This window comes from Gobius niger, assembly GCF_951799975.1.
Source record: "Gobius niger genome assembly, chromosome: 16".
In the NCBI taxonomy this organism is placed as follows: domain Eukaryota; kingdom Metazoa; phylum Chordata; class Actinopteri; order Gobiiformes; family Gobiidae; genus Gobius; species Gobius niger.
In genome coordinates, this window is record NC_136867.1 from 18,884,141 (window position 1) to 18,905,921 (window position 21,781).

General features: G+C 40.1%; 2 protein-coding genes across 2 annotated transcripts; one reads left to right on the plus strand and one right to left on the minus strand.

Moving 5' to 3' along the window:
- Window positions 1–1,429: 1,429 nt before the first annotated feature.
- Window positions 1,430–7,750, minus strand: LOC306975525 (uncharacterized protein). The gene is made up of 17 exons (XM_079573096.1): window positions 7,614–7,750; window positions 7,390–7,442; window positions 6,182–6,254; window positions 5,966–6,099; window positions 5,804–5,887; window positions 5,676–5,732; window positions 5,228–5,599; window positions 5,102–5,156; window positions 4,641–4,731; window positions 4,431–4,572; window positions 4,215–4,319; window positions 4,033–4,141; window positions 3,637–3,784; window positions 3,071–3,148; window positions 2,894–2,996; window positions 2,322–2,428; window positions 1,430–2,238 (listed from the first exon to the last, which is right to left on the minus strand). The coding sequence occupies exons 1-17, from the start codon at window positions 7,639–7,641 to the stop codon at window positions 2,109–2,111; spliced, it is 1,869 nt and encodes a 622-aa protein (XP_079429222.1). The 5' UTR covers window positions 7,642–7,750; the 3' UTR covers window positions 1,430–2,108.
- A 406-nt stretch (window positions 7,751–8,156) lies between these two features.
- Window positions 8,157–20,096, plus strand: alms1 (ALMS1 centrosome and basal body associated protein). Its single transcript, XM_079573162.1, has 19 exons — window positions 8,157–8,247; window positions 8,658–8,763; window positions 8,875–8,992; window positions 9,073–10,792; window positions 10,869–11,022; window positions 11,493–12,259; window positions 12,425–12,599; window positions 13,420–13,535; window positions 14,031–14,961; window positions 15,072–15,179; window positions 15,529–15,684; window positions 16,090–16,880; window positions 17,039–17,156; window positions 17,413–17,619; window positions 17,701–17,933; window positions 18,918–19,083; window positions 19,172–19,229; window positions 19,389–19,488; window positions 19,934–20,096. The coding sequence occupies exons 1-19, from the start codon at window positions 8,233–8,235 to the stop codon at window positions 19,976–19,978; spliced, it is 6,084 nt and encodes a 2,027-aa protein (XP_079429288.1). The 5' UTR covers window positions 8,157–8,232; the 3' UTR covers window positions 19,979–20,096.
- The last annotated feature ends 1,685 nt before the right edge of the window (window positions 20,097–21,781 follow it).

Consider the following 21,781-nt stretch of genomic DNA (forward strand, 5'->3'; position numbering starts at 1 on the left):
AAATTTCAGTTGGCCAGCGTGGAGTGGCCTCAATCAAGGCTTGATCAGTGAGAGCCATGAGTGTTGATTGAATAACAATAGGCAGGCTGTGAGTCACTATGTTGAATCTGGCTCATCTGGACCAGAGTTTGGTACTGCTTATCACATAGATCTAACTATATAGAACATATTGCTCTACTTTTCATTACACCACATTCTTTCGAGGAGATTGTGCAGCCAGTTTTACAAAGTTTACCAAATATATTCCAGGCCAAAACAAAAGAAATGTCTCAAAACAAAATGAAAATAGTAACTGCTGGACATTAATGCATTTCTTTTTTCACTTTATTTGACCTTTATCTAACTAAGAAAGTCCCACTGATTATCAGAATCCCTTTTCAGGGAAGTCCTGGTCTCAGAGAGGTTCGTATTGTACATGTTTTAGTCGCAGTTGAACGCAAAGCTCCAGGTGGAAAGATGGAAACTCCACACAGAACCTAGGACTTTCTTGTTGTGAGGTGAGAGGGCCAAGACATCCATGAACCATAAAGGACTTCTGGTAAATTTATAGCTATAGTATTTTCAAAGTCTTTGGTAGCTTCATTGTTTAGTTAGTTTGCTTCCCCTTTAAGCCCCTGCAAAAGAGGCTAAAAGAGATTAGTTCAAAGCTGTGTCTTTTTTTACAAGATGGAGTTGATCTACCCTTTATTTGCTCAGTTAAGTGGAGTATTCTTTGCACACAGTGCTGCAAAAAGCCAAGGATTTATATCAGCTCTTTACTTCATGAGTCTTCATCCCTTATCACTCTTCATCGTGGCAGGTTTTATCCAGGTTTAGCACACAGTCAACAACAGAGGTGCATTGTGAAGTTTAAAACATCAGCTAAACACCCCAATGCCGCTGTGGGTTCAGCCAGAGTTCATGTTGTTAGTATTACAATGCTTTCATGGCCTCAAATCTCGCCAAGATCAAAAAAAGGCTTCGGGGAGGTATGCCCCTGTCAGCCAATTAATGCCCACACAACTGCTGCTCTATCAAGCCCAGACTAAGCACTTTACACAGCAAAAACCTCGGCAATTTCACCATCAGCGGACAACTTTAAGACCAATTAATCAGCACTTTTGGGAAGGTTTTGTAGCCTGAATCTTGGGAGTTTCACACAGGTCGAACCTAGAGGAAGCTTGCGGATAATACTTAAGGTTATTGTCAAAATGAGCCAATTCTAGACACAGGAAACAAATTTGGTTTTATCAGCCTAAAGGGGTAGGATTAAAAAAAAGATACATTTGAGTTGTGTTTCATTTGAATATAACTTCTTACAGTACATATACCAATCTTAATGTTTTAAGACAGATACCTATTTAAGCATCCATTACATTTATCAAAAAAGATGAAGATGCATCACACAAAGTAATGGGTTCCGCTGGGATAAAGATGGGGGTGCAAAAGTATTACAAATGAAAAAGGTTTCTGCAAGTTTACCATTTGTCACTAAATGTGGATCTGAGCGATTAAAGCTTCAGCCGACAGCAGTGACTACAAATAACCATTAGGCTTCACTCTGCTGCTGTTTTCAAAGTATCAAATAATGAAGAAATGAAGACTTGCTGCTAATGCGGTGGACTTTCTGTAAAGTCTCTGCAAAAACCTGAGCGTAATGAAGCATTAAGGCCTTCACTGTGTTAAAAAATGTCAATAAAGCCTTTGATTTTATGGTTTAATAAGAAAAGAAGCGATGAGGACAGACGCTGAAAAGCTACAGAACCATCAAAGCCATGCTTCAAAACCAGAAATCTCAGCAAACAAAGATTTAAACATGCATTTGAAAAGGCACATATATTATTAAAACATGAAATAATAATCACCTCACAGTACTACGTTTTTATGACGCAGCAGAAATAGAATAAGCCTTCACAAGCTAAACAGGCCACTACTGCCTCAACAGAGACAAAGGTAGTGGTGCCACCTGGTGGTGATTGAATGGAACAAAGAATTCTCTCTATTGTATGCAAAGATTTGTTGCTAAAAGTCTTTCAGATAAAACTTAAAGCTACTTCGAGCTAAAAAAGAACAACGGCAGGGGTCCTCGAGTGACCAAATCTGTGGTTGAGCCGTAAAGTAGGATTGACTTAGTAGTTGCTTTTGAGGCTGAACTTCTCCTGGTCGATGCCTTTGTTCTTGGGGACATGTCTGTAAATACAGTCGTCTTTTGTGCAGCCGATCGTGCGCCAGAAGAAACACTCTCTGTTCTTCGGTAAGCTGCACACAAACATGTTTCCCCTTTTACTGATAACGAAACAGATTTATTATAAAACGCATTATTTAAATGTGCAGGCTCTCACCAGGGGGGCATGCGGGGGTCCACCAGTGCGTGCTTTGAGGCACCGAGCCCAGGAGGGAGTCTGCTGGGATACCGCACCGCCAGAGGACGGCCCTCCAGCACCATCCCCTGTTTATACAACAGCAGTATTTCAATTTTAAAGAGGAAGAAATACACACATACTTTAAGAGAACTTTGAGTCCACTAAAAGCATGTTCCAAGGTGTTAGAACAACTAAGAAACTAACACATTTAGATACAAGATAGTATTGCTTAGATACTACAAAATACATAAATATTTAAAATGATAGCGTGGATTTCAATGCATTTCTGTCACATAAGGATTGACATTATAAAATTAACCGGATTGAACTAAATCTGAACAAGCTTCTGACTCTCTCTCTGCGTACTCTCAATGAGTCCGTTTGTGGCCATGTGTTTGTACTTTGTATTATGACTGTGGTAAAGACCATTGTCCATCAGCTAATCTCTAACTGATAAGATCTTCATGTTCTGTAGCGTGAGTCACAGCATGAGTCAGACGCTTGTTCAGATTTAGTTCAACCTGGACAAAAGCAAAAGGAATATATCCTACATCTATCAGTTGAACAGCTCGTTCACAGTCCGTTTTGGTGCTGTAGTTCACAAACGCACAGTGATGCTCCAGCACCATTTTGATACTGAAGACCTTCCCGACTCTAGAGAAAAACATGTGCGGTGAGATGAACATCTGATATTAACATGAATATGTCAGACAGAGGCAGTTCGTCACCTGTTGAAAACCTCGTGGAGAGTTCCGTAGTTGATGGTCGAAGCCAAAGACCCGACCCAGACTGGAAACAGCTGCCCTCTTCAAACAAATATGCAATCATGTTAATAAAGACAAAAATGAAAACATCTTCAACTAAATCACAGACTAGATTTTCTTAAACCTTTGTTATGTGGAACAAAGCACAGACAATCCTCAAGCAGTAAAGTGTTTTAGTGTATTCAGCTTACAATAAACAATATTATTTTCTGATTATTCAGTACTGCTGTCATAAAGTTACATGTATTAGACCAGTGGTTCTCAAACTGTGGCATGAGTACCGCTTGTACTTGGGCTTTTTCAGATGGTACGTACAACTAAAATACTAGACTATTTATTATTAAATTTAATCGCATACCTTGAAAATGCATTTAAGTTTGTCGTTTTTCTGGTTTAGAAATTATTTACGACCAGTTTAGGATTTTGTCAGACTGGTTTGTCCTGTTTTGATCTTGCCTGGTGTTTTTGTAAGGTCAAATATTTGATGATCAACGTTTGAGAACCTACTGGAAGCATCAGGTTTCACTCACGGTTTGGCTTGCTTTTTTGATGGGAGGAACAGTGGCTCTACTTTCGCTTTACTTTGATTGGGTTTCGTCGACAGATGAATTTTCTTCCACTCTTCATCAACACTGCTGTAATCAGCTGTGGCCTGGTCAGATTTACAGGCACCATCTTCTGCAGGAGACACACAATAAGAGGAAAAAGGTGCCATATTCAATAACTGTCTTGAATACTATTATTACAATATTTTTGTAATACATTTCAAAAAATGGGGAGCAACTCCTTTTTATCATATTGTATGAAAACAAGCCTTTAGAAAATGTTGGATCAGGACCAAAACAAGGCCCAAATGGAATTAAAGTTACATTTAAAAACAAAAATTACAAATCTTTTTTCACCTCATTCTCACAAATAAAGTTTACCTTGAAGACTTGAATCGAGTTCCTCCGTAAACAAAGCATCTGCTGCTTCTTCTAACGTGGAATGGCTTTTCAGAGCGTTTGTGCATTGGGCCCATGTAAACCCCATTTCCTGCATCAGAAAAAAAATATTATCTCAAATATTAATGAACAGTATTTTTATGTGTCTAACTTGTTAAACCTACCATAAGGTGAAGAGTCTGTGCACGTTTTAACTCTTTTATGGCTTCTTCGCTTGTGCTTTCCACCACAAGCACCTCTGCGAAGGTGAGTGAGGCTTCGTAGTATTTCTGAAAATAAATAAATGATGAAGATGGTTACAAATGTAGTATTTTATCTACTTTTCTTTCATTTGTCCCTTTTATAAGTCTTGTTCTAGCATTTGAGATTTAAAGTTGTACCTTGAGCCCACACAGCGCTTTGCCTTTCCTGAATAAGCCTTTGATCCAGTTTGGCTGCAGGGCCAGAGAAACCTCAGCGTCGCTCAAGGCTGCTTCAAACTGTTGCATTCGCTCAAAACAAAAGGAGCGATTCCCAAATATCCTTTAAAAAAACCCATACATTTATTAGTATAAGTGTTCACATGTTTCTTTTCTGATCAATATTCTTACTTGTATTCCTTAGGAGTGAATTTAATGGCCTCAGTGAAGCATTTTATGGCCATTTCATATTGTCCATTCGCAGCTAAGCGGTTTCCAATAGCTGAAAATAAGACAAAACTTGTAACTACAGAATAACTATTATGTCTGTGTAGGCTCTCAGTTGTGCAGGAGTTGTGCATCTTCAATGAAGGTTCTTGAGTCAGCTTCTCTGTAGTTGAAGTGTAGGACGTTTCACCTCTCATCCGAAAAGCTTAATACTAAAGTTTCCAGCTCAAATCGCAGACTAAAATAAGACCACCGTAAACTTTAGTATCAAACTTTAGTGACAAAGCCTTTGGGTTAAGAGGCAAAACGTCCTACACTTCAACTACAGAGTACAGAGGATGACTCAAGAACATTCATTGAAGATACAGCAAATTATTATGTCTCATTCTCAAATCCGGACACAACACACTCAATAGTTTGTTTACCTGCCATCTCTCTGCTCTTTTTGGCGTATTCATCAACAATAGGTTCAACAGTTTCCTGGTAAATAAAGAGATATAGCATTTTAAAAATCTTTACGAACCAATAATAACACTTGCTTTTGTGCTTACCTTTTTGCTTTCATCCATTTTCTCTTCTTTTTGAATTTCAGACACTTTCTCTTTTTCAGCTTTGGCATTTTTTTCTTCTTCTTCTTTTGGTTCTTGTTTTACCGTTTCTTCCTGTTTAATTTGTGCCGTCTGTGTTTTTTCCATTTTTTCTGATTTGGTTTTGGTCTTCTTTTTCGAAACAGGTTGAAATTCATAAAACTTTTCACAAACCTCATCATCTGTTTCCTTATTGAAAGATTTTTCTTCTTTGATTACTTTAATATTATTTTCTAAATTATGCGGTCCGTTCAATAAATCTTTCTCTAACTCTTTATAATTATTATAAATTTCTTCGTCAGATTCAGTGGAGGATAACTTTTCTTGTTCGTCCTCCTGAAAAACAAGGAAACATTATAAAGTCGATCTCGAGGGGGGAACAGAACTCCTTGTAGTTGTAGTGTACACTCACAGGTAAAGCTTTTTTGTCGCCTTCCACCTTTTCCTGTCGCTTCTTTTCTCTCTTCCGCTGCAAAACATCAACAACAACATAAGCATATAGAGCCATAATGACTATTTAGTGAAATAAACAAAACTGACCATTTTCTTGCGCTTATTCTTAACAGCTCTTGATTTACGTTTTTCTTCCTCATCGACAGATTCTGTAATTTGCTTATCAGATTCCTGAACAAGATGTACACAATGTAAATGCAGTAATCGGTGCAGAAATAATCATGTCACTAAACTGTAATGAGCAAAAACCTTATCAGTGAGCTCTTTAATTTGTGGATGTGGCTTTAGTTCTCGTGTTTCAATTTGTTGGTCAATATCATCGTCGTCGTCATCTGAATAATAAATATCCCGTTCTTCATTGAGCTCTAAATTTTGAAGGAAACCTAAGAACAGATGAGATGATCACACATGTTTAAAGTCGAACAATCCCATTCATTTACATCAACAAAAAGCAAAATGTCTTACCGAATATGCCAGTTCCCAAAAAATCCATGACAGAATTTGTAACATTGCCCTTTATAAAATCGACCATTGTTTCCTGTGAAAAAGGGAAAAGCCTTATCATAGTTGTAATCGTACACTGCCTATCTCCCCAACGATCGCCTTCACTCAGATGTCACATTACACCTACTGCTCATGCCACTGTCACCGCACTGACTAGAACGCATTCTTACTGAGAAAGAAAAAACGTGACTCTCAGATTTAGGAACCGATAGTGTGCATTAGGGCTGAACGATACTGAAGTAACTTGTGATATGCGTTACGGCTAATAAGCAATATTGCGGTAACGATATTAATACGATATTTCACTCAACCATTTCAACACAATGTGATGTCATATCGCTAAGTATTATGGGATTAGCAGCAATTGTAAACTAATGGAGATTTTAAAAGTTAAAATACTGGAGTTATTGTTCACATTATAACACTTGTTAGATGTTTTTAGCAGCAGTGACTCAGTAGCTAACGGAGTTGTTCCACGGCTTTTTTCTCCACTTTTTATTCTGTTTTTAGCTAATGTTAGTCTATGGAAATGTATGCTAACAGCTGCAAAGATGGCGGATCCCCATGGTGACTGTGGAATTTCCCAAATTCTATTCAACACAAATCATGAAGGGGATAATGCACGACGAGGTGTCCATTATCAGAAATAATAATAATATCGCCATGATATTTTTTGCGATATATTGTGCAGCCCTGGTGTGCATAAGGTCGCTACACTGTTCTGTCCCCATCGTCATGGGTTCATGTCCCGGCTCCAACAATTTGCTGGATGTATTTCCCCATTCACCGCGAGCTGTCCTTTTCAATAACATTTCCGGAAATCCTTTAAAAAATAATTAAATTCAATATTTGCTCTCATCCAGAGGCCATTGCTTTAAAAATAGGTTAGCAATTTTATCTTAACACTAAACTCTTATGTCACTAAAATATGAATGCATTTCTTTTCCTAATCAATCATTTGTCCATCCTCAAGCAATAACATTACACTTTATACTTGAACTAACGTTATAATTAATCAGGATCAATATAACGTTTAAAAAAAACGTGTAATGGTGATCACTGATTTGAAGTAATATTTCCCGCTTATGGTCACAAGTACAACGCACAAGGGTAACTTGTAAAACTTGTTTTAGCCTAAGTGAACAATGCCCAGTATAAATAATGCTTACGTGTGCTTTCATGAACGGGGTATCTTGTCGAAACCTCGGTACCCGAGTGGCCACTGTAAATTAAAGAAAACATTACGTTATTTAGGGAAAAAATTAAGTTAACGACGATCTGATTTATGACGTGTCTAAACATGTCACTCATGGCTAAAATATGGTAGCTAGCAATCTCCATTACCCATATCAACTTATTGATAAAACAAACAAGCAACGACATATTTTCGTACCTTTCCCGCATTCTTTCTTTTTCGGCATTGTATCGTCAAGTGTAGTTTAGTTTCTTCGCTGTTGTGTTTTGTACTGCGTATTTTGACCAGTGTTTTTAATGATTTCCGTGTGTGTTCTGCCTCCAGTCTGGCTAAAGATGATAACAATGGCTTTTGATTGGTGCGCGGTGGTGCTGGACTGTGGACTATTATTGGCCAAAAAGCCTGTCAACAAAATCGCCAAGCCCCAATCATATTTGGAAGTTTAGAAATCGGAAATTTGATGTGACAGGAGCATGATTAGAACAACACAAAACAAAATACGTTCAACTTGCCTCCATCATAAATAAAAGCTATGCCATAAAGACACACTACTGACGAAGGGAGGTGTGTTCGTTGATGTGGCACAAGAACGTCGGGCAGTAAAAAGATTTTAAAAAAAAATCTGATTATATTTCTTTATTTAGACTTATAATATTATATAGTTATTTACAATGTATATAGAAATGTTGGTAATTTATTTTATATGTGTATTTTTTAAATCCGTAGAAGCAGGCGCTTTCCTGTCACGTGACCTAGCAACGCTCCTTGGAAACAGGGCGGCGGAAGCGCGGCTCTTGTGGCGGACAATAACAACAACATGTACCCTTTACAGGTAGTTTGATGTGTTTCCCCCTAAATTCTTGGTTTGGTCCAATCTATTTTGCTTGAATTGAAGTTTTCTCAAATGTAAGGTTTCACTGCTGCGAAACTGAAGCGGTTGTTTTGCTGCTGCAAAGTTAGCATGCATGCTAACCAGTCTAGCGTCTCATGTGTTATGTAGATTTTACTACGCTCAAACGCAAAATCAATTCATAAGAAATACCGTGCTGCCTCGGTTATCGTAATGTAGCGTAGCACGACCTGACCTGCAAAATTCTGTTTATACTTCATCTACCAACCTATCTAACAACCTGTTGCTCATGGGTTGAATTTGACGTGACTAAGTTATCAAACAGCTTATGGTATATGCATTGGATGTGAAAATATCATTTGTTAATTTATTTGAGTATTTGTTGGGCCCAGGGCCAAAGAGGGGGCTCTGATGAAGAGGCAAGGCTTCAGGACCAGAGACAGCAGAGAGCGACAGACAGCAGGTTTCAGCAGATGGAGAGCCACTCACCACACTTAGGTACTGCACATTGTAGTTGATGTGATATTACTGATCAACCTCTATTTATATTTTATATAATATATATTATATATTTTTGACAGTTTTGAGTTTGTTCTATATTTATTTCAGCCTTTCAGGACAGTAACCTGTCTCCTGCTATGTCATTGCTGCCATCAAACTCTGTGCTGGAGCACAACACAGACTATTCTTTATTTCAACAAACCAACATGGAATTTGCTCCTTTAAGGTACATTATTCCACTTGATGCAGTGAAAACCTAATTTTATTCTCCCAACCGCAACTTTATCATTTTACTGTATGTTTCAGGGCTTATCCGGACATGTCAGTGGCATCTGAGAAGTTTCAAATACCATCTCACGAGTTCACCTCTCAGACATTGGACCAGGCTTCTTTGAGTCAGCATCCTCTTGAAGAGGCAGGAAGTAGCAGCGGTTCCCTTTCTCAACACAGCTTATCTCCAGCTGGGGTCAAAACAAGCGATAACCCTACACCTTCACTATTGGCTCACATTGCAGATGAAATTACACCCAAAGTTCCTGCCATCTGCAATTTGGAAAAAGTAGAAGACACTTATTTTCTAAACAAGGATGTCCAGGCACAACAACTTATGCGCATCCTTCAGAAAGATGTTGGTATGTTGAGCAGCAGTAGTAGCTCAAAATCTTCTTCAAAAACATCTGAAATTAAAGAGCTTATGAGTAGGGATGACCTCAACCCTGATCTAAGTCTTGTTAGAGAAGGCCCTCCAGGTGAAGCCTCTGTCTTCCAGCAGCAGCCACAAACAACTACAAATCTATATATAAACGAGTCAAAAGAGTCAAAAACACGTTTATCTGATGTTTTTAACATAACTGTGGGATCCCGTAGCACTAAACCAGATGACAGCAGTGAAGCTTTACGGCAAGAAATGTTGGACCTTCAGAGGCGCAGTAGCCTTGAAGCTTCTGAAGAACCAAAAAGCAATAAAACATCAAAAGACTTGGCAACACCTTTTCCATCAAAGATCCCCAAACTAGTTAAGACTAGTTTGAGTAAAGAAAATCTCAGCAGTGCATCGTTGCCTGGACCCTTCTCTACTGGGATTCAACAAAGACTACGAGAACAGGATTTGTGGTCTTCTGGAAATCAAACTGGCATCGATGGCTCCTACCTCGGCTTCCTCCCTCAGTCACAGTCCACTCCAGGTGTTTTCAAAATCCCGCCAAAATCCAGCGCCAAGTCAAAATTTCAGCAACTTTCTGATATTGAATCCACCAAAGAAAGCTTGATACAAACTAGTGCAGAAGTCTCTACTCCCCCTCCTTCTGCTCCTAATCTAGAAGCAAATAATCCAAGTGAAAAGGAGCCAACCTGTGATAAAGTCCAGTCACTGCCAAGTCTCACCTACATGCAGAAGGTGGATGCTTGGAGAGCCAATCAATCGGGCAAGACATCTCTGTTTGATTCTTTGGCGCTACAGGGATTTACCGGCATTTCCCCTAAAAAGAAAGCTTACGATGCTGTTTCAGACAACCTGAATCGCATTCTCAGTCAGCAAGTTGTTAAAATGAATGAAAATGTTAATCAAAATCCTTCCGTGGATGTTTCTGCTACTTTGTCTCCCAGAAGAGAGGAGGCAGCGGGCAGTGCTCCTAGTGATAAAGACAATATAGCCACGCAGTCAGCTTCCCCATTTAACAGGTCGCAATCGCATTCATCTCTCAGCACTGTTGTAATGTCGGTCAAAAAGGAGCACCCTGCAGAAGCACGAATAGATAAACTTGATACTGAGGAAGCAGTGGTACAACAACATCTAACCACTGAGGGAAAACTGTCGCCTCTTGTTATTAGTCTGGGTCAATTTAGTGACGTGACCCTCTCGAACTCACAGGACAGTTCCAACTCTGGGCAAAAAGTTGCCACTTCTATTGGAACATCCTCTATCAGCCTAGAAGTAGATAACTACGATCCCTATTGGACAGGAAAATTGTCCACGCCACCACCTCAGTACAAGCCTCGAGAGCTAAACATCGAAGAAAGAATCCCGGTACTTATACTAATATTAACTTGTGTATTGATAGGACCTTAGGACTCTATGACTGAATGATTTTTTTTCTCCACAGTTATATCTTCAAAATCTGGGCATCGATCAATCTCCCTCCACCATCCTGACGCCATTCGCTCCGAGAGGACCAATAAGAGAACCCGAATTTTCTCCCACTGAGCTGGGCACAATTAAAGGCTCAACTCCAACCAAAAGCATCCAGCCGTCTGAAAGTACGTAGTGCAGTGAAGTTAAAGTAGATGTCTAAGATTTAAATTATTTTTTTGAAAGTTAATGTTCTAGCTCCCTCACCTCTTGATTGGATCTAAAAGCACGTGAGGCTCTTTTTTAATAGCATGATGGTGGCTAATGTTGAAAAAAAGAACTTCAGTGGGAGCCATAACACTTTTCAGCTTAGAAATTGTAATTGTTTGAGCTGAGCAGAAAAAAAAATGCAGGGTTGTGTTCCAAATGATAGCTATAAAATTAGATTATCATTATTGTTATGTATTTACAAGGGTTTACTGTCAATGGTTTGATCTTAAAGTCACACTGTGTAAAATGTTGGACCATTGCCAGTAATATACATCACATGATCATTTTCTTCGGGTACTTTTCAACGATAAAAATAATCTGTAATCAAATAAATACTTTATTTTATTTATTGGGTGAAATGTTTCCAATAATTTCCATTTTTCTGCAGGTGGCACTCCCCATAAAGCTGAGTTCTCCAGGTCTAGTCTTCAATCGGTGGATTCAAGTTTCTCCTTTCCTCCGAGTGCAGAAGCTTATGGTTTTGGACAGGATCATTTCAGACGAGCTTCCTCTTCGTCCGATACATCTGCAACTGCTCATTTTGACCCTAAACTTTACCCCCACCCCAATGAAGACTTTCCCAGCCAACAGCAAAGGGACAGCAGCCAGAGTCCAGTCAGTCTGGGACCATCGTTAGACCAGGAAGATGACAAAAACTTGCAGTCGATGGGGCCAGGGTCTCAGCAAAATGGAGAGACCTCGTTTGTTAGCTCTGGTGCTTTTTCAGATATCCGTAAACTTCTAAGTCAAGCCGAAAATCTTGCATCACCACCGTTGGATAGATTTCCCTCCCAAAGAAAGGAAGATTTATTTACTTCGGCCTTTTCTGCAGAAGAGTCCAAATCCCAAAGCTCCCATCTCTGGACCAGGTCTTCTTCGGACTCTACGATGACTACAAGGGAAAGGCTCACAGGTGGAGAACATGTGCCACCAACAAGACAAAGTGGCGTGGTTAGCAGAAGTGCAGGCCTGTCTTTAGTCCTAAACAAATCTGTGCAGAGGGCAGAGCCTGAGGGGTGCAGCGCTGCGCCTCCCGATCGTGTCCCACAGCCTCAGCCTCAAGCACAACCCCAAGCACAACCCCCACAACAACCCTCACCGCCCTCTCCTCCCATAGCAACAACTGTCCCAGAGGAGAATATGGAGCCGGTACAGGTAGAAAAGCCACATTGTCAAATTTCATTTCAATTTCATTTGACCCTTTTGTGATTTTTCTATTCCATCTTAACATAACAACATAATCCTTGGCCATGACATTTGTAATTGTAAGTTAGAGTTTGAAAAAACAACAACACACAATTAACCCTGACCTCTTCACAGGACAGTCCCGTTCAGAGCAGCAGCACCTCTTCCCCGGTCCCGGTGGAGTCTGTGAGTGACCGAAGCAGCGAGAGCTCACTCGCGATTCGAGTGGCCAAGTTACTGCACACCGAGTCTCCTGCTACGATGGTGTCCAGTACGACCAGTGTGGACCAGGAAGAGGGCAGAGCCAGAGGTGAGAAGAGAAATCAGGTAAACTTCAGTTCTGAAAGTGTATTGCAAAACGTCTAGTACCTGTTACAGGATGAGACCTTTACTTTATAGCCTGTAATGTTAAAAAGCAGGGTTTTGGTGGCCATTAGATGTACTGTATATCCAAAACTTTACCATATTTTATTTACTGTTTAGGTCAGGTGCCTCTTTTGAACACTAATTATTATCAAAATTAAAATCTCAAAATTCAGTAATGATTTCTAACCATTTTGACATCACCGAAATTGTGTTGATGGGTAAACAACAGCCGAAAACATCAGGATAAATTAGCTGTGTTTGAAAGCTAAAGTTAACGGCTATAGGAAAAATACATTGGACAGGCTTAAATATTGTTAAGTTTCCCAGGTCTATTTGAATTACTATATTTTGTAGTCATATTGCATATTACAGTAGTGACACAATGTAGTCCTATGTCTATTGATAAACATGAAAGACATTTTGAATTTAGTTATACATTTTAAATGAAACTATTATATTGGGTAATATAAACTGGATAATGGGAAAAGTATGATACCAGAAAGTATATTATCAGAGTGGCAGGCAATCATACAACACGACACACAGCTGCCTTAAGTCCTGGTAACATGATTAACACAAGCCCAGTATAAAGACTGTAAAGTACCAACAGACAATAGGGTTAGTACTTTCTTATACTATAATATACAAATAACCCTACAAATTATCCCTATTTACCCTGCTATTTCTATCATATTACCATGTTATTATTGCTGTGCTGCAAAGTAAAGTGCAACCAATTACTATCTGACTCTCTGGTTTTCTAGAGTGGATCAAGCAGATGATTTCCGGTCAGAAATGTGAACCTCTGGAGTTGGACAAAGAAGACAGGAGAAGGATCGAAGAAATCAAGAGGGAGCTGTTACTGAAAAACCCAAAGCTGGTACAACATATACAGCATTTTACACCCTTCAACTTAAACCATTTTATGTGACAATATTGCAACTTATTTATTCATTTACTTTATAGTTATATTTTAGTTTTAGTGACTCCTTGAAAGTTTGGAGGGTACTGGTGTCTTGTTAAAGGTAACTATGTGTGCTGCTGATGCTGAAGTGAATGTTCTGGCTATTCATTCAAAGTCTTGCTATTTTTGGTTGCTGTGATTGCAGTGGATTTATAACGAGTGATAAAATGACTCAAAGAATTAAGGAAGGCGTACTATGTTTTCATTTACTGCCATAAAAAAAGTTAATGTTGTGAGCTATTGTTTTGTGAGCTGCTGTGGTTATGCTTCAAACGGTTTGATTGACGACTACCATGCTATTTGAAAATGTTAAATGTTATTACTTCTGGCCAAGTGACATTGTTTATAAGTGCTGCTAAATATGTGAAATCCTTGACCACACCTTAAACAATGTATTTTCTTCCATTGTAGGGCTACGCCAGCACTGACACAGAAAGCAGTGCTGCTTCTAGTCTTCGACCCCCAAGAGGACTAACTCCAGTTGATCAAGTACTGACACACAAGCCCCAAATCTCGGACTCTAAACAGCCGTCTGACCTGTCCAAGAGTCTTAGCACCAATATCCCAGAGCCTTGCTTTCCACGTGAAGATATTGAGGCAAAGGTTAGAGAAATTGCTGCCAAAGAAGGCGTCAGTCTCCCTAAAACAAAAGCACTGACATCCATCACAATTTCTACTTGTCGTCGGTCAACTTCTCCTTCTCCCTTAACATCGCCTGCCCCTCCACGAAGTCCTTCCTCAGAACCACTACATGTGAAGGAGCTAGCAACAGAGGGATGTAGCAACACACAGGTTTCCCCACAAATGGCTAAAAGTGAGCTTAGTGGAAACAATGAAATGGATGAAATAGCGGTGCAAAGTCAAATTCTAAATGAGAAATCTCAGCTCGCAGCTCGGCAAGACACTCTTGGCGGGCAATATGAAGATTTATCCACATCTGCAATGTCTTTACAACAAAATAATGGCAGTTTTGAGCCAGTTAACAAAGCAGATAAAGCAGGAGTTATTGAATCATCTCAGGCTGAGCAAGTCACAGGAAAATCCGGTCACGTCTCACAAGTGCGCCTCACTCTGTCGCCAAAACCGACGGAGCATGTCGTGGACGGCCCTTCATTCTTCTCTCGGGACGTTAGTTTTCAGCAAAGGCACTTCGTCCCACTCAGACACTCGCCCTCCATCCCTAGCAGTCCTGATGAAGGTGTGGGCCTGTCCAGTCCGCCCGAATGGCAAGAGGTGCCCAAAAGACACCAGAGATATGAGACCAAGAGGGGTTTAACGCAACAGAGAGTGACATCTTCAGTTCATGTTTCGCCAAAGCCTTTTGCTGTGGATACAACAGTAGGTAGGTCAATCAGTGTGTAAAAGACGCTGACTCATTTTTTTCTCTCGCAGATTTTAGGTGTTGCATGGGTGATGTTTTCTTAAAGTGAATAATTGTCTTGTTTTTCCCAGTGCCTCATCTGCTGCCTTATAAACCCCATGGCAGTGAGGAGCTCTTCTACGTTCCTCAAACTGAAGCCGATTCCTCCAATGACACCACCATGGAGAGCACTCACACTGGTATGTTAGGATCTGTCTCTAGTTTTAAGTGGAGGTATGATAGTCCATTACCTATCATGAGTTTAGAAATGACTGCCGATGATGTCTAACTCCCATTCGTCAGCGGTGGGTTGAGGAGCAGCTGGTCTTTTGTAACCTACACCGGAGACATCATTAATTATTCATGTTCCGGGGCAGGCGCAGACAAAGGCAGCAGTGAGGCCCCAGCGCAAAGCAATAGGGACCTGCATCTCCAAATGTTTTCGCTTTCAATATGGGGAGATAGGCCATGTAGTTGAGTTAGATGTGCAAATTTGAGAGATTGCTTTTCTGAAATCTGTTGGAAAATGGTGTATTATTCTTTCGCAAGGCTCGGATGACGCTCTCCCTCCGCGCTTCAGCAGTGATGTTTTGGGACACAAGGACCCCGGGCTGGACCGCGGAGTGACCATCCGCCACACTGAGGGAATCTACAGCAAGAGACTGACACAGCCACGCGTCACAATGAGTGAGCGGGGCCAAAGAGGTGAGCTGGAGGTGGCTTTTGGCAGAGAAAACAGGTTTGCACGTTAGACAGCTCAATTGCTTAGTCTCCGCTTAACATAACGAGCTCATGTCGAACAAAATGCATTAAAGTTTAGTGCGACACTCGAATACTTCTTTGGCTCCTGGGCACCAATATAAATAAGTAGTTGGACAAACCTAGACACATGTTGATTTTATTTATGTACCAACAAAATTGTCAAACACAATACTGAGTAGAAATGGAAACACAATAAGTCATGGTGAACTTGAGTTTCTTTGTTGAAAATGATTAACCAACTATATATTGAAATTTGGTGCATAATTATTCCTTTACCTGAGACAATTCTGTGAGAAATGTGTCTTTGTCAATTGTTGTAAGTGATTTTGTACCTTTTATTATCACCAGATGCAGTAAACAAACCTGCACCAATCACTGCTCTCCAAACTCCGAAGCCGACCTCACCCGTCTTCACCCGAGGGCCTTTACCTGCAGACACCGAGGTCCCCACCACGTCCTGGAGAGACCAGGGGACCAGTCCTGTCCCGTTCTTCATCCACGAAGCCCGTCATGCACCGAACAGGGAAAGGCTTTACACGGAGCGTCCAGACCATTCAGAGACCTACCGGGACAACCCGCCCCTCACCTCGCAGCAAAACGTCAGCGGCTTGGACCAGCTTTGGCAGAAATTTAGCGAGCGCTGGAGGGATGAGGAGTCCCACACTGTTAGGGAACGAGAGGCGACGCTGTTGGAGCGACTGGAACGCCTGTCCCGGATTATTCAGAGTTCACGGGACAGTACTATTTCAGAAGTGGAATTTTCAAATCAAGAGCTTCACACGCAAAGATCAGGGAAGACGGGCGACTTGCGAGAGCTGAGGAGGCAAAGACATGCAGATAAGCTCGAGAAAATTGTTCATGACAGAAAAAGTGAAATGGTGTGGAATTCTAGTCAGGATTTGGACAGTTTCAAGCCCGGCTCTGCACAGGAGCGGGACGTATCAGACACTCGCTCCTCCACGTCGATGTCCACGGTGGATACGGCGAGGTTGATCCGAGCGTTCGGTGCGGACAGAGTCCAGAGGAACCTGAGGAGCAGCTCCAGTCTCAGTAAACTGTACTCCGCCATCAGCAAACAGAGGGGGCAAGACGAACAGGCCAGAACTCCATCAGAGACCAGTGTGACCGAGGAGTCTTCTGTAAGTGTCCATAACAAAACATGTATAACCCTACAGATGCTAAAAGATACAGTTTACACCTTTTATTTTTTTAAGAAAGGTATTGTCAGCAAGATCAAAAAATGATGCTACATACTTAATTTTCAGTAATTATCCTGACTCCTGAATGACTTTTACAGGTGGCTGTCGATTCAGGATCCTCCACCAGCACTTACACCCTTCCTCTTCATCGGGGTCCCTCCAGATCTCTGGTCTCTAAGAAGGCCGTGAAGCAAGTGTCAAAAGGCATTCAAGCAGGTAAGCAGTAAGAATTTTAATAGGTTTTAAAATGTGTACTTTTTTCCTATCAGTGCATGTTGTTTGTTTATCGTGCAGTATTTGAAAAATGTCAGTTCTCTGAAAATGTTCTCAAATCCTTTCGTCTGTCCATTACTAATGCATCCAATCCACCGACTTTGACCTCAAAATGTGAACTTCCTCAAGACTCAAAGATTATACATTGAATAGGTTTTGACGTACTGTATGTAGTTTGATCACCATGTCATGTCCTCAGGAGACTTGGAGATTGTGAGTAACGGGACGCGTCGTCACACCCGAGATGTTGGGACGACCTTTCCTTCTCCGAGTGACAGAGGTTTAAAGCACCGCTCCTCCTCCTCCTCCAGTCTGGACCGAGAACAAAAGACCCACAGGAGTCTCCTGTCCAAAAGCCAAAAGCACAGAAAGAGCCACAGTAGCTCCCAAAAACGTTATCCACACGGTAAGATCAACTGGGATATTACCATTTGTAAAGCACTACATACAGTATAGTAATTTTTAAAAATTCCTTGTGGATTTTTAGCTGTTTCCTGGTTCATTTCTGCCGATGAGCTGAAAGCGGAGGCCCGTAAAGAGAACGAGCCTGAGCAGTGGAGGCCGAGCGCCGTGTGGTTCGAGCCCCTGAGCAAACAACCTCCGTGGAGAGAGCCGCTCCGACAGATACCGCTGGAGGAGCAGAGGAATGTGCGACAAACCGAGGAGGATTCAACACTAGGAAACAAGAAGCCCTCATCTTCATCACGGGTCACGCTTCAGGTCTGTGCAAATCACTCGGTTTCACATCACAGCATCATGGGTGTCAAGAGAGGAATTTGTGATGTTGCATGACGTTTTCCTGCTATAGATGCCATTTTGAAGATATGCAACCATTCATAAAAGGGAAACATGTCATCTTGACTAGGCAGTTGCTATGAAAACCCACATGTAGAGACGGTTCACACTTCCATAATTTAAATTCTAAACGACAGATCCCTGAACGTTCTGTCAAAACAAATAACAACAGTGAAGACTCGACATCTTCTGCATGCCGTCTATAAAGTTCTGTAATGCTTACTTGACATGAGGGAGAGGAGACATTTTAAATTCAAATTTCAGATTTTGTTGCATAGTTGGTTATATTAAACAGGAAAGGGGATCCTTTTAATAATAACAAACAATTAAGTTTAACATGTTTGAATTTGGTATCACTATTACAGCAATTTGACTTGTACCCTTTTCTCTTTAAAAATACTAAATAGTTTATCTAAATTCTATGTTCAATGTTATATGTTTTATTTTGCACGTTTGCGCTGAGAAAAAATCCTAGTTTGTGAACCTGTTCTCAAACAATGGCAAAAAAAACTATTCTGAAACTGATAATTCTGATACAGGAAAACTTAGTTCTGAGAAAGGGACTTTGTGACTTATAGGAAAAATGTAATACAAAATGGTGACCATCTGAAAATAAATCAAGAGTTTAATATTCTTCATCAAAGTAACCATTTAACAGCAGACAGGTCAAAGATGTGCAAGTTAACAATGATTATGCAGTGGAGGGAGATTATCTTTGTGGGCGACGTTGGGTAAAGTCTGTTGTCTATGAGGAAGGTCAGCTGTGTTCAGAAAGCTCCAACACAATCAATTTAAAAGATTAACTAAATATCTTTCTATTACAACATATGTATGTGCGATTTCACATCTTTAAAATGACACTTTTTTTAATATGTTACGAGCTCAAATATATGTATATACTTTTTCCAGGACGCATTGCGAGTGGGACGTCCTGACTTCGTTTCCCGGTCCCGTCAGAGGCAGGAGAGACTGGCTCTTCAAGTGGAGGAGAGGCGTCTGCAGACCCTCTTTAACCAGGAGAGAGAGGAGCTGTTCATCCAGCCGGGAGGACCGGGGAGGCTGCCCAGACCTGCGGGTAAAGCCTATTGATAGACTAAGAAATAAGTTGTTTTTACAGTTTTTATTTCGAACATACTATACTATATTTGTTTCCTGTTTTAAAGGTACTGCACATTTGAGGCGAGCTGTGCCCCGGAAGGAGATGATTCAAAGGTCAAAACAGTAAGTAACAGTGACATATTTGAAGTGGATGATTTCTGTCTCACTGTAAGGCCTGTCTTTGGAGTCTGCATGTGTTGAAGACGGGACATAATATAAACTATTTATTGTATAGAGATTGTGTCTTGTCCCAGTAATAATGAGGATTGTATTGCTTTGTAGGATTTATGAAAACCTGCCGGAGGTGCGGAGACGGAGGGAGGAGGAACAGAGGAAAGTGGAGTACAGATCGTACAGACTCAACGCGCAACTCTACAACAAGGTACAGACACAAAATGGATCAAAGAATTTAGTTTTTATCTTCATCAGGGTACATAGAATGAGAAGCATAGTTTCTAAACAGTCTCATCGAGTGGTGGCGCAAAAATATATCTGGTTACTCTCAAACTTTACCGCACAGGTATATACAAGTGTAATAGCAGTATGTAAATGATGATTTAATGGAAGTGGGGCACACAAATGTAATTCTACTTAATTCATGGTGATATTCTCCCAGTATAAAAAACTAAATCACCTCAAAACATGGCCAGTATTTTCTTGGTAATGATATAGAAACATGGCTGTAAAATGTGGCATTCCTAATCCTATCACAATGTTATTATTATGGTGTAAAGTGCAAACTCAGACCTTTCATAATTCTAACTTTAATAGCATTCATTACACGTTAGTCACTGAAATGTTTATGTTCTGTGTTTTTTGTTCTTCAGAGAATCACAAACCGTGTTCTGGGCAAAAGATCTGCGTGGAGCTAACGTCAAGATTTTACTCATTAAACTCACTGGATTCAAAACAAAACCTGAATGAACTTAACTCTTAAAGTGTATTATTTATGTGGCCTAATTTTAAAGATTATGGTTTTATAAATGTTAATGTTTTTTCTTACATTTTTAACAAAGCTTTGTAGAACGTGCCTAATTTAAAAACATTTGTATTAAAATGCTTTTTATATTATCAGCTTTGTCGTGCAGTTTTGTAGTTTTTATAAATACTGTATATAGTAAATGGTAATAACTGCATATATTTCAAAGACTACTATAATGTATGTCCACATCAAGAGTTCAGGAATTGATACTGAATCTCCAAAGTATCTTCTTTCTTTATACTGATCTATTTGGAAATCCATTTTTGTAACATTGTGCTTTCTTCCATTGCGTTTAATATTTATCCTATATCAAACGTAAAAAAACGTAAATAACATTACTCCAAAAAGTCGACACAGACGCAAAATTCAGCTTCAACTTTGTTTATTTGTTGTGCAAGAGCAGAAAGCCACACTGGAGCTGAACATCAACTTTACCTCATAGCAAATGCTGCTCATAAAATAATGTAAACATAGTTGTCCCAAAAATGTAATCCATAATCCGTTACATGATGATGGTAAAATGATGTTCTTTGGCAAATGAGGTTTGTTCTTAAAAAAGTAACAAGGCTCTGAATTAAGGCATGGACAGACTCAGACACATTTATACTTTACAAACAAAACTATACTCCTCAACAGCAATAAATAAAAGGGCTCAACACCGCTTTTTATAAATACTGTAATAAATAATGCACCAGTAGTTTACCTTTTATAAATTACTAATAAAACATGTTGCCATTCAATTCTGCTCAGCCAAAATAATGATCACGAGTCAAACTGCAAGCCTCTCCATCATAATGTTACATTTACCCGCAATTAAAAGTGCATATGACAGATTTTCATGGTTTTCTCCTCATCATTTAGTTCAGTTTGGTGGGATAATGCCAGCGCTTGGTTTTAATCATAGTTTTACACCTGTCAAGTGGCAATTTTATGAAGGAAAAAGTTGCAATTCTTATTTTCTAAAATAAGGGAGAGGTTTAATATTCCAAGGACTCGGACTCCCTTGTGGCCAAATGGTGTATGTCAACGCGGGTTAGTTATAGAAATTCTACCTCTGTGTGGGTCCAATCCTAGTGTCACAAAATCATCAAACTAGGGAAAACCGGGTAACTACTACTTATGTACTGGTGTTAAATTAACTTGGCTAACTTGTCATGCATTTACATTTATAGCTGAATCACCCTTTCTGATTAACCTGAAAACCTCCTTGTGAAAAGCTGCAGTTTTGGGGATACCCCGATCATTAAGGGCCGCCTGTTAAACAATATGGGGTCTTTAAATCAAATCTTTCTAGCGTTTCTGTTTTATTATTTCAATGTGACCTAGCCTGGTCAGTCTTCCCATCCAAAAGCGGTTGAGTCTGGTAGTTTCCCACAGCCAATTGCAAAACTGCAAAGCTTTGTGTCCATAGGCATAATTTTAGTAGACTGACATTCCCTCTCCTCTCCATTTACATTCATCACACAATTCGAGAGAGAATCCATGAAGGCAACTCATTCTCCAGCATGTTCCAGTTTTTGGAGCCAGGCTTTTAGGTTGTTTTTGACATATGTGAAATCCCCATTGGTTTCCCTATTAAAGACCAGAGAGAAGTGATTTCCCATTGATTGTATCGCTCCAATCCCAGATGTTTCTTAAATTGGTGAATTTCAGTGATGCCTCCCAGAAGTGGCAGAGATAATGCCGAGTGACT

What these genes read in the sequence shown, in the direction of transcription:
- LOC306975525 (XM_079573096.1), bottom strand. Translation starts at nt 7,641, where the DNA reads ATGCCGAAAAAGAAAGAATGCGGGAAAG. An exon ending in TTTGGGAACTGGCATATTCG is followed by an intron (nt 6,100 to 6,181) that starts GTAAGACATTTT and finishes ATCTGTTCTTAG; the next exon opens with GTTTCCTTCAAAATTTAGAG. An exon ending in TTAAAGAGCTCACTGATAAG is followed by an intron (nt 5,888 to 5,965) that starts GTTTTTGCTCAT and finishes CATCTTGTTCAG; the next exon opens with GAATCTGATAAGCAAATTAC.
- alms1 (XM_079573162.1), top strand. An exon ending in ATGGAATTTGCTCCTTTAAG is followed by an intron (nt 8,993 to 9,072) that starts GTACATTATTCC and finishes TGTATGTTTCAG; the next exon opens with GGCTTATCCGGACATGTCAG. An exon ending in GGAAGAGGGCAGAGCCAGAG is followed by an intron (nt 12,600 to 13,419) that starts GTGAGAAGAGAA and finishes CTGGTTTTCTAG; the next exon opens with AGTGGATCAAGCAGATGATT.